The 16,643-nt window shown below is 36.4% G+C and overlaps 1 protein-coding gene across 3 annotated transcripts in view; it reads right to left on the minus strand.

Moving 5' to 3' along the window:
* The window catches only part of ST6GALNAC3 (ST6 N-acetylgalactosaminide alpha-2,6-sialyltransferase 3), a 636,206-nt gene that overhangs the window by 91,343 nt on the left and 528,220 nt on the right, over positions 1-16,643 (minus strand). Inside the window, exons 4-5 of one of the 3 annotated variants that reach the window (XM_057715870.1) lie at positions 16,259-16,366; positions 14,917-15,203 (exon numbers count right to left, since the gene is read on the minus strand). The exons of 1 other annotated variant lie outside the window; for it this stretch is intronic. In XM_057715870.1, the coding sequence (XP_057571853.1) occupies positions 15,017-15,203; positions 16,259-16,366 (295 nt within the window). In that variant the 3' untranslated portion in view covers positions 14,917-15,016. Of the gene's footprint in view, positions 1-14,916; positions 15,204-16,258; positions 16,367-16,643 lie in introns of those variants that run through there. One more of the 3 variants, XM_057715879.1, reaches the window with a different exon arrangement.

The following is a 16,643-nucleotide window of genomic DNA, read 5'->3' on the forward strand; positions in this document are numbered from 1 at the left end:
GTGTGTCTGTTTTTGTGCCAGTACCATACTGTTTGATTTCTATAGCTTTGTAGTATAGTTTGAAATCAGGGCGCATGATACTTCCAGCCTTGTTCTTCTTTCTCTAGATTGTTTTTTGCTATTCAGCGTTTTTGTGCTTCCATAGAAACTTGAGAATGATTTGTTCTGGTTCTGTGCAAAATGCCATTGGTATTTTGACAGGGATTGCATTGAATGTGTAGAATGCCTTGGGTAGTATGGTCATTTTAATAGCATTAATTCTTCCAATCCATGAGCATGGCATATCTTTCCATCTGTTTGTGTTGTCTTCAAGTTAATTCATCAATCTCTTATAGTTTTCTGAGTACAGGTCTTTACCTCCTTAGTTAGATTTATTCCTAGGTATTTTATTCTTTTTGATGCAATTGTAAGTGGGTTTTTTCCCTTAATTTCTCTTTCTGATAGTTTGTTAGTGTATAGAAATGAAACAGATTTCTGTATATTAATTTTGTATCCTGTGACTTTACTGAATTTGTTTATTAGTTCTAATTTTTTTTTTTTTTGGTGGCAGCTTTAGGATTTTCTATGTATATTATCATGTCATCTGCAAACAGTAACAGTTTTACTTCTTTCTTTCCAATTTAGATTCTTTTTATTTTATTTTTTTCTTGAATAATGCTGTGGCTATGACTTTCAATACTATGTTGAATAAAAGGGGTGAGAGTGGGGATCCTTGTCTTAGTCCTGATCTTAGAGGAAATGCTTTCAGCTTTTCACTGTTGAGTATAATGTTGGCTGTAGGTTTGTCATGTATGGCTTTTATTATGTTGAAATATGTTCTTTCTATACCCACTTTGTTGATAGTTTAAACAGGATAACTTCTCACAGTATTTCTTACCCTTTTCATCTTGTTTTTCCTTGAAAAAGCAACCCCATTGGACTATTCCTAGCTGAATTAATTTTCTCATGCTATAAACTAGATTTATTACAACTTTTAAAATTTTGGTCAATTTGGTCTGTAATCAATCCTGACATAGGAAAATATGGAAGTTTTGATAATCAACATTAAGAAGGAAAACTAAGCATCATGAATCTGCCTTCTTCTTTTGACTATTTAGAATTAACATATCTTCTCTCAGATTCATGAGTCACCTTAATGTGGAAGGTTTTTACTTCTAGGTAGAGATGGAGAGGTAAGTAGCAAGAAACTAAATTTAGCCAACAATTACATGACCTTGGTAGTGGATCCTCCCCCAGTTGAACTTTCAAATGAGATATCAACCCTGGTTGACACCTTGATTTTAGCTTTGTTGGAGACCCTAAAGAGGACCCAGATAAGCCATGCCTGTATTCCTGACTCCCAGGAATTATGATACACTAAATGTGTGTTGTTGTAAGTAACTAAGTTTGTGGTAGTTTGTCACACAGCAGTAGATAATTAATAGAGGTGTTCTTTGTGCTTTTATGATATTCTGTACATATTCCTATCATAGAACTTATCACATTGTATTCTTCATTATACAGATGACTCCCAAATTTATATCTTTAGATTAGATCTATCTCCTGAGCTTCATATGTAGAACTTCATTTCAATGTCCTATACACATGTCCAACTAACCACGTCTACAAAACTTAATTCATCTCCAATTGCTTCTTCTACTATATTTCCTAGCATAGATAATAGTATCAACATCTGCCCAATTGTTGAAGCCAAAAACTTGTGAATTGTCCTTGATTTCTCTCCCCTCTCTGTGATACTTTTAAACAGCAAGTCGGATATATTCCCATGTTTAAAATCTTTCTGTGCTTTCCATGTGTTGTTCTCACAGTAAAGTTAAAATTTCTTATGACAACCTATAAAGACTCATGTAGTCTGACCTCTGCTTAAATTTCTTATTTATCTCTTACCGCCACCTTCCACCTCGCACCCCTGTGGTTTTTCTCCAACCAGCCATAGTAAACTTCTTTTCAATTCTTGAACTTATGCTTTCTCTCTTCATTGTGGCTTTCTGCATTATGCTGTTCCTTGTCCATGCTTATCTTCTTTATACCTCCTTTACTCAATTTGCTTCCACTCATCTTATTGATCTCAACTTAAATTCGCTTTTATCAGAAAGCCTGCCTTGATAATCCCCTTGTCCAACCTCTTGTCTGTGTTAGGATCTCCTCTGTCATCACCCCCAAAACACCTGTATTTTTCCTATCCAGCACGTATCCAATTGTTTGTGAAAGCCTATTAACTTGTCTGTCTCTATCATTACACCATAAACTATACAAAAGCAAGAACTATATTGATTTTTTTCACCAATGAGTCCCTCATGCCTAGAAGAGTGTTCAGTTTTAATTGATATTTCCTGTTCACTGTGATGTTGAGCACCTTTTAAAGTGTTTATTGGCCATTTGTATATCTTTCCTGGTGAAGCATATGTTCAAATTGTCCATTTTAAATTCAAATGTTTTTTAATATTGAGTTGTAAAAATTCTTTATATATTCAAAATATGAGCCCTTTGCAAATATTTTCTCCTCTCTGTGGCTTGTATTTTCATTTCCTTAATAGTGTCTTTCAAAAAACAGTTTTAAATTTGATTAAATTTTATTTATTAATATTTTTTCTTTTATGATTTTTGTATCCTGGGAAGTCTTTATTTAACCCAAAGTCATCAAGATTTTAAACTTTGTTTTCTTCTAGAATTTTTTTGTTTGTGTTATCTTCTATGCTTAGACCAATCATCCTTTTCAGGTTAATTTTTTTTGTATGGTGTGAGGTAAGAATTGGAATTCATTTTTTTCCATGTAGATATCCAGCTGTTTCAACCCCATATGTTGAAAAGACTATTCTTTTTTCCATTAAATTACTTTGACATCCCTGTGAACATCAATTGACCAAATATATGTGGATCTTTTTTGTGTGTGTTGTCTCAATGACCATAGCTCATGAGAGCTGGGTAGCCTTTCCAGCTGAATAATTAACTGAGAGGAACCATTAGGAAAGAATGTAAGATTTCCACAGTGATTGAGAAGAGACATGAAAAATTATTAATTTATGATTTTGCAGCTACCTTACTCCACTCAAGGTAACTCACCTACCACACAGGAGAATAATTTTTCCCGGAACAGGTCACTTCCAGAGAAACATAAATAGGTTATTTAGGTCATGAAATCTATTTAATCGCATGAAAAAATGTTATTTTCTTTGGAAGTTGTAGGCAGCAGGTGAAAATCAGGACAGGTGCATATTATGATTTTTGCTTTCCCAGTCTATTTCTTAGCCCTGTTAAGTCTTCAATTAGATGCATATAGCTATCATTACATTAGAAAATTTTCATTCAAGCTCAGTAGATAAGTATAGATAAAACCATCATAAGAAAAAGCATAATCAGGGTAATTCACATTCATGGTAACTCCTAAAGCTGAGAGTGAATGCATATAGAGAATAATAACACAAGACTAATTGATCTACATGGATAAAAGGGATAAAATGGATCTATATTTACATCTACCTTGGTTCCACATCCTATGCTATTTGAATTCACAGCTTACTTTGAAATGTCCTTTAAAGGTGCTATTTGTTCAATGAATACATTTAAAAATAGTACCAGAGCCTTGACTGGGGGTTCCCTAGCAAATTTCAGAAAAGACGGGAGAAAAGATATTTGCATTTTACTGTATCATGGACATTTTTATTTCATTTGTCAAAAATAATCCCTACATTTTCAAATAAACATTGCTCATCTACAAGATACTACTGTCAGAAAGCCTCATCTTGTTTTAGATGAAAGCGCCTTTATGTCTTGGTAGCTATCTCCTGTATTAACCATTTCAAAAAAGCATTGCCAATAGAAGTTCAAGATGCACTTCCTGAGATCTAATGTGTGCTGTTCATCTGGAGAGTTTGAATCACCCTATAGGTATATTTGAACATTACTTGCACATGTAATGACAATTTTTATATCTGAATCATCATTTCCTTATACTTCTTATTCTTCTGTATAACATATGATATTTTTGTTTGCATCATTCTTTTGTTTATTATCTTGTTCTGGGCCATCTTATAGTTATTGGAAATTTTGATTTATCTTTCTAGCTCTTCAGTAAACTCCAAAGGATAAATACTACAGTCTACCCATCTTTGTATTTTCCAAAGCTTTAATGAAGTACCATGAATTTGGTTATAGTCAATGTATATTTATTGAAATAATATTTTGTATAGCTGTTAATAAAGACCAGGACTAATTCCATAGTTATGTACTAATTATATTATCAAACTTTCACTCTAATCACATTGCCAGGAACAAAATTAAGCTTATGGCCTATCCAAGTCTCAGTAATGGGAAGACAGTTTTGACAGTGTGGGATGATTAAAATGCTTAATGTTCAATTAGCATTCTTGAATTAAGTCTAGTAAAGAAAAAGGCAGGTAATTTAAAATCGTATTATGAAGAATATTATTTTGTAAAAATCTTAAGAGGGCAATTTGAAAAGGACATTGATGGCTCAAAACTTAAAATATCCAAGGCATCATTTTGAAACTACAAAAATCAGATAAAAGGAGTATAAATATTACCGAAAGTGAGTGGTACAGACTAGAAAACTGAAAAATGTAGCTAAATTCAATATGAAGAATTTATTTAATCTAGCAGTAATAGGAAAAGGTGGACAATATAAATGACTCCTAAATCTACAGTGACATCCATTATCATAAATTACAAATATGAGGAATGCTATGGTACTAAATGTAATTTTCTTGAGTCATTACATTTCAAAGACATAGCACAATAGCAAGTATATAAAAATAAGGATATATGAAATGTGAACAAATTTCCCCCACTGGGAAGCAAAGGAAATTATGGCTTCTTGTGAAGCATTACAAGAATGAAGTCAGTGATAGGCAGTTGCAAAGCTGGGGGTGGTGGCGGTAGTGTGTGTGTGTGTGTGTGTCTGTACCTACCAGCAACTGAATGTATCCCCAGAATTCAGGAACCAGCTCTGAACATGAATTTGGTGAAATTTGCCATCATCAGAAATAACTTGTTTTAAAAGATGGCTTCTGAATACACTGCTGGTAAAGTAAAGGGCTCCCAAATCTCAGCCATTTTAGGCTTGTGTTTTCAGAGCTTCAGTGTGAAATCTTCCCACGGGGAGTTGCATCCTATTTCACAGAATGTGTGCTTGGAAGGGAGTCTGGGGGTGGGGCCAGTAAGTCCAACTTTGTATCTAATTGCATGAAACACTGACTAAGGGTTGATCTGGTCTATCTGAGAATATTTCACACAAATTCACTCATTCTAAATATCCACACTTTACTTTTGGACTCTCCTGCATGTCCTCCTGAGATATAATCTGAAATTTTATTCGTTGGTTAAACTCTGTGGCCAGGGGAGCCACAGAGTTTAACACTAATTTTGCACCTCCATTAATGCCATTTAAATGTTTGAATTTAGTTCTCCTTTAAACCTTATATCAAGGTAAATAAATGTTTTCAATTCTTGGTGTGATGTGACTTCCAGTTCCCACGTGATCCTGGTTTCCTCTCTTTTGAATGGATTCTTATTTGTCTGTGTCTTTAAAGTGTTGTGACGCCCATTGTGATAGAAAAATGAACAAACTATTGGAATAGCTAATTCATGAAAGAAAAAATATAAAGTGCCTAAAATATGCAAATTGTTTAACTTTCATGGTAATCAATTAAATGCTAATTAATGCAAGATAACCTTTCTTGCATATGTAAAATTGACAAAGATGAAAAAAACCACCAAGTTTTGGCAACGGTGCAGGGAAGCAGGCACCACTGTATGCTGGAACAATAAAAGAAAAAATCAGAAGAGTGGTAAAAAATTCATGAACAAACTTGTTTATCATATAGAAACAAATGACAATGGAGGAATGGGTAAATAGATTATGACACAATGCAGCAACTGAAAATGTTGTAGGAAAATTTAGTGACATTGAGAAAATGCTTGGGATTTCTTATTAAGGAGCAAAGCAGGCTATAAAATAGCATATTTTATATTTATGTAATTTAACTAGTATCCTTAGAAAAGTATCAAATAAATACTAAGCAGTGTGATACTGAGTATCATACCTTCTGTCTTTTCAGTGTTCTCAACAGTGGAAATGTACTACTTGTCCAATCAGAAACTGAGTAAAAACAAATTTTAAAAATACTTCCAGAAGTGATCTGATTAATCCTGAACCTCCTATTTGTTCTTAGACTCTCCTAGCATCCTAGGTCATCATGACCTTTTAAATTGCTACACCTCATATTAGATTGTTCTAAAACCTCCAAATATTTTTCATAAGTACTGCTGTTAAGTCATGCTCCTGTCTTTTTTGAACCTAAGTGCCTGGCTTTACATTTATTCCTGTCAAATTTCATTTGGTTTCATTGAACCCACATGTTGGGCCGTTGATAGCTTTTTTTTTCTTTTTGCCTCTTCTATTGCTCGGTATAACAGCCATCAACAGTTCTGCATGATCCACAGCTGCATTTGCATGGCAATAATGTCCTCATCCAACATTAATGCCTTTTTATCCATCAAAGATTGTAGCGCATGCCATTTTTTTTTTCACTAGAGATGAAACCCATTATAACCAGCATCACCAAAAGATGTGTTGGACAAGCCATTTTAATTTGGAGTAAAACTGCCACTGAGGATGGAAGACCATTCTAAATTAACTTCACTGTAAGTGTTATACTTCTGGGGAAATTCAGGCATTTGGGGGAAGATTATTTTGGAAGATTATATAGATTTTTGAGTGATTTCATAAACATAGAAAAGAGTGTATTTGAGAAGTTTTACCAATGTTAGATTCAAGAATTCTTAACAATGCATGGTGTAAGATGCTACTGGTGTACACTGTATACTTGTCTTATTCAAAAATTTTAGCCATGGGATCAGGGATAGTGAGAACCTCATTTTATCTTTGTAAAGCACCTTAAGATATTCTTATCACCAGTTGCAACTGTTAGAAATTCAAACCTTTGTCATTTACCAAACAGGTGCTATAGTTTCTTGTCCTTAAAAGGAATTTCACATTGACCTGGAAGAAGGTAAACATTGGCAGATTCTCTTCTCTAACTATTTTGTTTTCAGAGTCCAACCTATCTGTCTCAATAGACAAACTAAGAAATGTTATACGCTAACATGCAAAGCACTTTTTCCCCAAACAGCAAACAGTTTCCTATCAAATGAGAAAGAACTTTAGGATGTGAAATACAATTGGTATTAGGAGAAAAGGATTTCTAGATAGCTTACAGAAAATAATATCAAAGAATAGAATGTATTGGAAAGGGAAGAGAAGTGCTGGGAGTTGACGATAAAGAGAGTATGAGGAACTTCTCTCCATGAGAATACATCCTGTGCTTTTTTGGTGATGGACAGCATTTTATGGCATACTGGGACCTTTTTCCTTGAACAAGTTCATATACCAATGTGAACAGACAAAGGGAGGGGGGTATGAAAGAGATATTTGTCATTTTAAAATATGAGAGCCAGCGGTTTCCTTTTTTTAAAATATCATTGCAGCACTCCATAGCCCTGAAGACCAAAGGAAAATTGAAAAGGGAGGTTAACCTTTGCAAAGGAAATAGGAACCCCAAAAGATGGGATGATCAGGGGTAAAGATCAGTCTATATTACTTTAACCACAGATCTTAAGACATTAAAAGTCATGTTTCTTCTACTGTTGGTAAAGCTACTTAGAAGTGTTTCCTACTAATTTCCCTTTTCACTTCCTCTGGTAAAGAAAGTCACATCCTCTCTTGGCATAATAGGACCTAAAACAATATTTTGCTCCCTAGTTGATTTTGTTTGAGATGTGGATGCTGACATCCATGTAAAGAAATTTTCTTTCATAAGTGTTCCTGATAAGGATTATCAACATAAAACAGTCATCCATATAGCTGCACAAAACTGAGTGACTTTTTTAAAGGCTATATATCATCATGACTAAGAATATCATGGCAGAGACTGCTATATGTTCATCAAGCCCTGTTTGTTTTCCTCACAGTTAGACAACATTGCCAGGTCACATGACTGAGCCTGGCCAATAGAATGTGGGTGGAATTATGTACACCTTTTGGACTTGCCTATAAAACACGTTCCCTGCGCTTTCCGCATTAGCAAGCCACATAGGGAGGTCTCTAAGGATGCAGTGGAGGGCAAAGCTGCATGATGAAAGGAGCTTGTGTCTCTGAGTCATCCTTGGGGACAAGCTGGTTAGAGAGGAGCATGGATGGGGACTCATGTTTTAGAGAGAAACAAACCTTATTTTGCTAAGCCACTGAAATTTGGGGGGGTTTGTTTACAGCTATTAGCCTACCACAATTGGATATTGATTCTAGGTCAAATTGCCTGGGTTCAAAACCTCATTTCATCACTAGCTGGGCAATCTTGGACAAGTTACTTAACTTCTCTGTGATTCAGTTTTCTTATATGTGAAATGGTGATAGTAACACTACATACCTCATAGAGTATTTGAGGTGACTGAATGAGGTATAACAGCCCTTTAATGAACCTGACACATAAGCACAGATTATTATTACTTTATTCCCAGAAAGACTCTCATTTTAAGATCGTATACAAATAGGTGTCTCATAGAGTTTGGTAGAGTACTGTAAGCTAATTTGTAAAATGACAAACTATTCATATATGAGGTTCAACTGCAAGAGTGCTGAGTTTTCTAGAAAGAAAATAAGGGAGAATGGGAGAAGTGAAAGGAGGAAAGGAGGGAAGTAATGAAAGAGGGAGGGAGGAAAGAACAAAGACTTCTCTGTTTTAAGCAGCTTATGTGCTAACCCAACTTTATTAATAGGTCTGACAGAGCAAGATAGGAAGTCTACCTGAGCATCAGATGGTTAATGTAGACAAAGCAAATCCTGGAGGCTGACACTTTCTCTTGCCGTTGTCTGCGGTAGCATCCTAGACACCTTTTTGCCTTGGATAGTGAATGTATTGAATACCTCCCTCTCCCCACCCCACTGCCACCCCACTTTTCTCCCCCCTCCAATGACATATACTCTCCGGCTTTGTTCACCTCGCCTTATTTGTCTTGTTGTACAAGCAAACCAAACTGAAATATACTGGTAGTCCTTTGCCACTTCGTAAGCTTTATTCTAAGATATGATGCCTATAAATAAAGCAATGTGATGCCAAGGGAAAATAAAACCTCACCAAATGCACAACTGTGCATTTACAGTTTCTTCTATAAATAGATGAAATTACAGTTTTTTAAAGTGAATGAAAGACGACAGCAAAAATTGTGTGAACTCGGAAAAATGAGTGAAGCATAAGATATACTGTAGTAGCAGAAATGGGTATTTACTCAGTAGCAATGACAACAAAGTTAAACACAGGGAAATGAGTGCTTTGTAGGTTAGGTAACAAGGAACCATGAAATGCCTTGCTTTTGGTCCCTTTAGAGTTTCTTCGAAGAAACTGCTCACTATGTAGGCAAATATATGAATGTAGCAGTTGGTTATCTATTCGTCAAGATGTTCTTCACTTTTATGAAAATGAGCTTCTATTTTTCTGAAGTCTCCAAGGCAGGAACAAAAGGAGACATATCTGTGGAGAAAGAAGAGCTTTTCACTCCATAAACAAATTGTGCCTCTTCTGAAAGAAAAAAGAAAGTAGAGAGCTAAAAAAAATGACGTTTTCTGCAGTCTTACAATGCCCAAGGACAGTTCTGATTTGATGCCTTAGCAATTTACATGGAATTTTACTCTAGTGGTTTCTATAAGATTCAGCAAAAACAAGCAACAGGACAATATGCTATCTCTGAGCCACAGGAACCATTTCAGAGCCTAGTGCATATATTTCAAAATTCTCCTCTTCTAACAGTATCACATGAATGGGCTGTAAAGAAAAAGCCCTTTCAATCTGCATGGTGATTGAGTCTTGTGGGGCACTTGATTTACCTTCCAGAGAGTATGTGGGCTCAAAGCTCACGTGTAGTACAGAGATAAGCATGAAACCAAAGGTAACATTTCACCTACCAGTGCAGAGGAATTATTTTACTAACCAGCCAGCTGAATTTGTTCCAGGATGAAGACAGTTAGGCTCTGGGGATAATTCAATAACAGGCCCCGCCAGTTACACCAGGCAACCTTCATACTCAACAGCTTTTAGGAATACCAATGGCTTCATCATCCTCAATAACAAAAGAAGCAACTGACTTTTACATTCTTTAAACTAATCCTAGAATCTTACAATAGGACATGGCCCCGTATTAGCAACAAACATAGATGATAGAGCATATCAGCAATTACTGAGGGACTTCCTTCTTGGTCCAGTAGATAAGAATGTGCAGGGGAAGTGGGTTGGAGCCCTGGTCAGGAACTAAGATCACTCATGCTGCGGGGCAGCTAAGCCTTTGTGCTCTGGAGCCAGCATGCCACAACTAGAGGGAAGCCCATGCCACAACGAAAAGATCCCGAGTGCTGCAACTAAAAAGGCCCGATGCAGCCAAATAAACAAATAAAATGTTTTTTAAAATTATTGAGATTATTACTTCAATTCTGCAAATACCTCTATACTTTAGTATAGAAATTTCTCTGATCGTGAGTAGAATCAACATTAATTGGAGCCTTTGGTTTCCGGGAATAGACTCTTCCAAAGAGTCACTTATACATTTTCCAGCTACTATTCTGTGCTAAAACAAACAACATAAAAAAAAAGAAGAAAACAAACAACATAGTGGGAAGAGTACTAAAAAAGGAGACATGAGATAAGAATGTAAGTGTCAGTACTGCCAATAGTCTGTTTTATAGCCACTGGCAAGTCACTTCACCTCTACCGGTCAGTTTCCTCAACTCCAAGATGCAGAAGTTGGGATTGTTTGGTCTCTAAAGACCCTTGCAGTTTTACAAGTCCAGACAATTTACAAAGGCTAGCACTGGCTCCTTCAGTCATGGGATCTATGTATACGATTAAAATGATGAGGTCTTGCCTCTTAAAACCACAGTTGAGGGAAAAGTATTTTTCCCTCTTGGCCCTGGGACCATAAATCATTTATTCTACTAAGACATGCAAACAACTGCCACTGGATAGCAGAGTTTGTTCTTTGCATTTGATATGCCACATTAAACACTAGATAGGTATGTTGTTGTTTAAAAAAAAGTGAGCCATCTGATTATATTTTCTTGCTTATTGAAATTAATCTGAGCTTATAATTTACATCCAATTAACACCACCAGGTGAAGAACCTTAGTGTTGTTTTTTTCCTAAGGAAGTCATGAGTAATTCTCTTCTGGTGGCTTTATACTTCTGGGAAGGTCAGCAAAGTCCCCAGTTCAGACTCTTGCTCCCACATGAGCTGATTCATTCCAAATTCTCAAAGAGAAATCTCCTTATATAATTTTCTCTTTTCCACAATGGTCACAGTTCTCTAGCCATATAATAAAAATCATGCAAATTTGAGTTTGCTTACAGTAAAGACAGGCTTATTTGAATAGGGGGACCAATGTTCATTCACATCAGTGTGAATGGAACTTGACGCACTGTTTTTCAATGTGACTTTAGCTGAGCTGCAATCAGCACAGCCTACGATACAGATTGCTATACTTCCAGGTCTGATTTGTGACAACTGTGGCATCTAATTGTGTCCTCAGTTCTAGATTTAGCAGCTTCTCTAGCTTTATTCTTTTGGCCAGCTGTTGAATACGATTTTATGTACTCTTAGCAATCAGTACATTTAATCTGGATTTCCTTTTTCCTTCAGGATTCAAAATGTAACCCAACAAATTTCAGATAAAGTCTAAAATAGATTTTCTGTGATTCATACACATCCGTGAGAAATATAGGATTGCATGTATACCTTTGTACACACACACACACACAAACACACACACACAGGGACTCTGTGCATTTATACAAATGTCCACCCAAATTGTTTTCTCTTTAATAGGTTTGATGACAATGTAAAATTGTATATTCTAAAAGGTTTCTAATTCACATTACCATCATAACAATATAAATAATTAGTACTTATCACTAGGCTAACTTAGAAAGGATTCAAACATTCATTTTAAAACCTCTTTAAAATTTTCTTGCTTTTTATCAAGGATTCTGCAGAATTAAAAATATATTTACTTTATTATTTTTAGCTTGCATATTTTTATGTGGATTTCAGAAAATTGTGGCCATTTTCCAGTCCATTTGCCTAGAGCCTTGGATGGTATTGAAATACCTTAATTTTTCACAGATATTAATTAACTTCTGGGATAACATAATAGTGATGAATAAGTTCAGTTAAATTTTCCAGTGTTTAGGTGCTGGATGAAATCTCAGTTGACTAGAACCTGTGAAGTGGACCAGAAATTTGCACTACAAAGTTCTCTCCTTGCATTTTTCCTTTACCATTCTTTATCAGTAAACCTTAGATGGAAAATTTCTCAGCATGGGAGAAATTAGATTTTATATTTCTACTAGCTTTAGGAAGCTGAGGGTAAAGAAGAACAGGAAATGGAAGTAGAGAACATTAAGACTGCAGAGAAAAGTCAGTCATGTGATTCCATCAAAATGATGATGACACTGGAATACATTCAATTAGGTCTCCACATTAAGGATAATCTGGTTTTTGTTTCCCAATTTTAGAAAAAAAGAGATAAGAGACAACAATAAAAAGTGTAGAGCTGGGGTTTAGTTAAGGGAAAAAAAGAGAAGGGAGGGAAGGGGAGGTCTCCCCTTTAGCCCTCCAAAGGAAACACTGTCTATTCTATACACACCTACCATCACAGAGTGAGGGATACAGGGCTCTGCAAAAATCTCCATCAGAGAGCACTACAAAGAGACAGGAGAGCAAGGATGTTTTCCAAAGTTTCTCATTAGTAAGGGCTAAAACAAATAGGGGTGGTCATCCATTTACCAGAAAACTAAATAAATTACACTATGTCATTCCCTGAAACACGCTGATAACCAAGCTTCCTTTTTATTTAAAAGTGGAATTTCTGTATGACAACAGGGGGGAAAAAATAGTCTGTATTACAATTTTGACATTTTCATCTGTTTATTTTTCTTTGAGTGGGCATTTCTATCCATCATTAGCTCACAAAAACTAACATACAAAGAATTGAAAATCACATAAGGAAACAACAAAAGAATAACAACGATAATAATTCCAACAATGGAAGTGGCACTTGGTCATTTTTATCGATGTGAATATTGAGGTATTAAAATGGCAGAAGAGAGCAGGGAAGAGGCTTTTGCCCAAGATGGCCCATTTTAAAGACAGCCAATCATGGGACTAAGCACTGGTAGAGACCTGCAAAGCGCTCCCAAGGTGAACTGCATCATCACTTCCAGCCTCCAAAACAGGCTGTAAGTTAAGCCCAGCTTCTGTCTTCTGAGTCATTGGTAAGGATGTTTTTGGTCTCTCGGCTACTCTCTCAGCAAATCAATCCTCTAATATTTAATGAGCAATGAATATATGGAGAACAAAGTAATCTTAAGATGGAGACAAGAAACTGTATTTCTTTGCTTTTATTCCTTCCTGTCATCTCTGCTACCTCGTTGTTTTGCCACCTAAATAGAGCCACGAAAAAAAGAATCTAAAGTACCTATGTTCACAGGATTCCTAGTTTATGGCCAGGGCCATCCTTGGGATACTTTTTGCAAATCCTAATACAATACATTGATTTGGCACTGAAATCAATTGGTTACTAGTCTACATAAATGCTATTCTATACAAATATTAGCAAGGGGAACAATCTGCATATACCAGAGCAATTAACAAATTAGAGATCATCTGCTAATATGTCAGAATGCGTAGGCAACTGCCCGATTGGGTGGTCACAGGCACCATATGGGACAGCGTATGTGAAAGGACTCTATATGACAAAGCACTTTGGACATCAAGGTCATTATTATTGTTGTTATTATGGTATAGCAACTGATACACTCTGGGGAAAATAAACCCCCAGAAGGCAAAAGCTCTGGTCAGGTTAAATACAAGGAATCATTTCCTCTTCACGTCTAACAGTTGGCACTTGGCAATGATAATGTAATGTATGGAGAGACACATCTTGAGCCTATAAAATAGAAATTTGAATATACAAATATATATTATGAAGTATGGTAGGATACAAATTGATGTAAAAATATGCTTTGTTTTCCCTGTTTCATGATTTTAAAAAGCATATAATTTTGTGTTGTTGGATGTTGAAGCAGAGTTAGTAAACCCTTTTGACTATGTTTTAAGAATATTTTCACAGTATATGTTACTACAGTGTTGGTATCTTGCATGTGAAATAGCTTTCTGAAATATTTAGGACTCAACCAAAAATAACTAAACATTAATACAGATCACTCTAGTAATATGTTTAGTTATATTTTGGGGGGTAACAAGAATGGAGTGATGAGAGCAGAAATTCATCAAGATTTGCTAGTTGGCCCATTCTGAATAAAGTGTTTGAGATAGTCAAGTAATCCTGATGGGTAGGATGTCCAAGATAGCTTCCTTGTTAATTTGGAAATGGCCTGAGGCTTTAGCTGCTGGAGGTACTGCAGGAAAATGGTAAGTCAGGAAGAGATTCCTTTCCTGACCCAAGGCCAATGAGTGACTTTGGCAAGACCATATTACCCAGAGAGCCTTTCTTGGGTCAGTGTTTGACAATCACTCATTCTTCAGGATGGCGGAGCTGCTCAGGTTCAAAAGAGACAGCAGAGTCAATCACCTTGCCTTGTGAGGCCAAATTCCAGGGCTTCCGGATGTTACTCACTGTCCAAGAATTCTGGGCAGCTATCTTGAAGGATAATCTTCCCATTTGGTTACTGTTGTCATGTTACTGGCCTTCACTTCAATTCCAGTTAGATGATAAAGTGCAGTATGTAATGTTGAGCCTTCAGAAAGAACGTAATGAGCACAACCACCCTCCACGAAATCCCAAGTTCAAGTTCCTGGCAGAGCCCCCGCCCGTATCTGAGAATGTACAGACGTGAGCAGCGCTGTTGCTCTGTCATCGCCCGCATCCGCAGCCTTAGCATCACAGTCGATCACCATCATGTCCAATGGGGTGGCAAGGTCAGCAAAGCCAACATCAAGACACTGTCCAGTTTGGGTGTGTAAATATTATCCTGTGTTTCTTGGCCCATTTAGCAAACACTTTCTTCTCAGTGATAAACCTATGCCCCCCATATGGGGCGTGTTCATGAAGAAAATATTCGTCACACTCGTCTCTTCCTTGTTCATAGTAATGGTAGGGGACTTTCCTATACCCTTCTGTCCTAGGAAAGAGAAAAGGAAAGGAGAGAAAAACTGAGGTGAAGAATGAAGCATTCATTTATAAGAATCCATTACGTGCCCAGCAAATGCATTTACTTGCAAACCCATGCATGATTCTTGTCCATGAACTCAGTTAAAAGCTATTATACATAAAAGCTTTTAGGAAGACATACTAGGTCCTTAGTGCTATAATAAATCAAATAAAATTTATACATCCCACCAATTACATGCAAACATATAGCTATCCTTTGAAGGAGGAAATGGCGTACAATGGAAACCAATTTTGGATAACTTGGTTGCTTTTGCAGAGCTTGAAGAAGCTTAGTGATTTTTCAGAGTAAGATATTTGGTTCATCTGTGCTCCATTATGCTTATAGTTAGGGTAGAAATATTTGATTATGAAGATTGTGGCTTAGTTACCATTTTGACAATACGATTAAAACACCCTCTGAATTATATTGTGCCAATTGTTGGTAGGGAAATATATTTCATCACCTTGATGAAGCTGGAAGGTTTGTTTTATTATCTAATTAGAAACTATCCCACCAGCAGGGGTTACTGTGGATAAACATACCCATTTTAAATAAGGATCTGATTACCCACTTAGTAGTGAAATATAATTTCCAGGAATTCTCGTTAAGGTATCAGATTCTCCGAGGCTTCAGGACATTTCGTCCTTCAAGATCAAATACAACCATTGAGTAGATAGCCATGCATCAACCATGAGAGCAGCAGAAATGACAAGCTTGCTTTGCAAATTAAATAAGCACTGAACTTGCTCTGTATTTCCAAGCCACAGGTCCCTGATATGCCACAGACTGAGGGAAAAATGTTCCTTCTCACATTTGACATTAGACTGTGGTAAATATTTTTCTTTTCATCATCCCTAAAAGTCACAACTTGATGCACTGACAATAAAATGTCATGTCAGCAAAGACCGCCGGGAAATAACTGTTGCTTTATCTGTTTCTCAGATTTATGGTATTAAAATGAATTGTGATATTTTGACAAGATATCAGAATTGGAGATGCATAAAAATAATTTCCTGTGATCTTACTTGCAGTAGGTGTCATTTATCATCCCGTAGACGTGAATGCCGTAACAGGCATCCTTGGCCAGGATGAAGGTAAACCACCCCGTGCTGAGATAAGAGCCAGACTGGACTCTGTAGGGGGAACAAAAACAAACGACCACGGACAAAACACAGCAACACGGAAGACACACACGGAGCAACAGCAAAGTGTGTTGAGAAACGGGCCACCTTTTACCAAAAACATAGCACTTATCAGGAAAAAGCATAAGGAAACTTGACAATCTGTTAACGATACGCACTTATTTTGAATTATCTCTGAATAACTTATAGGCATGCTCTCACTCTTATTACCTTAAGCCTAGAAGCTATGTTGTATGGCAGGGAAGCCATATGGCAAATATCTGGAGTC

The sequence above is a fragment of the Hippopotamus amphibius genome, chromosome 1, assembly GCF_030028045.1.
Source record: "Hippopotamus amphibius kiboko isolate mHipAmp2 chromosome 1, mHipAmp2.hap2, whole genome shotgun sequence".
Classification (NCBI taxonomy): Eukaryota; Metazoa; Chordata; class Mammalia; order Artiodactyla; family Hippopotamidae; genus Hippopotamus; species Hippopotamus amphibius.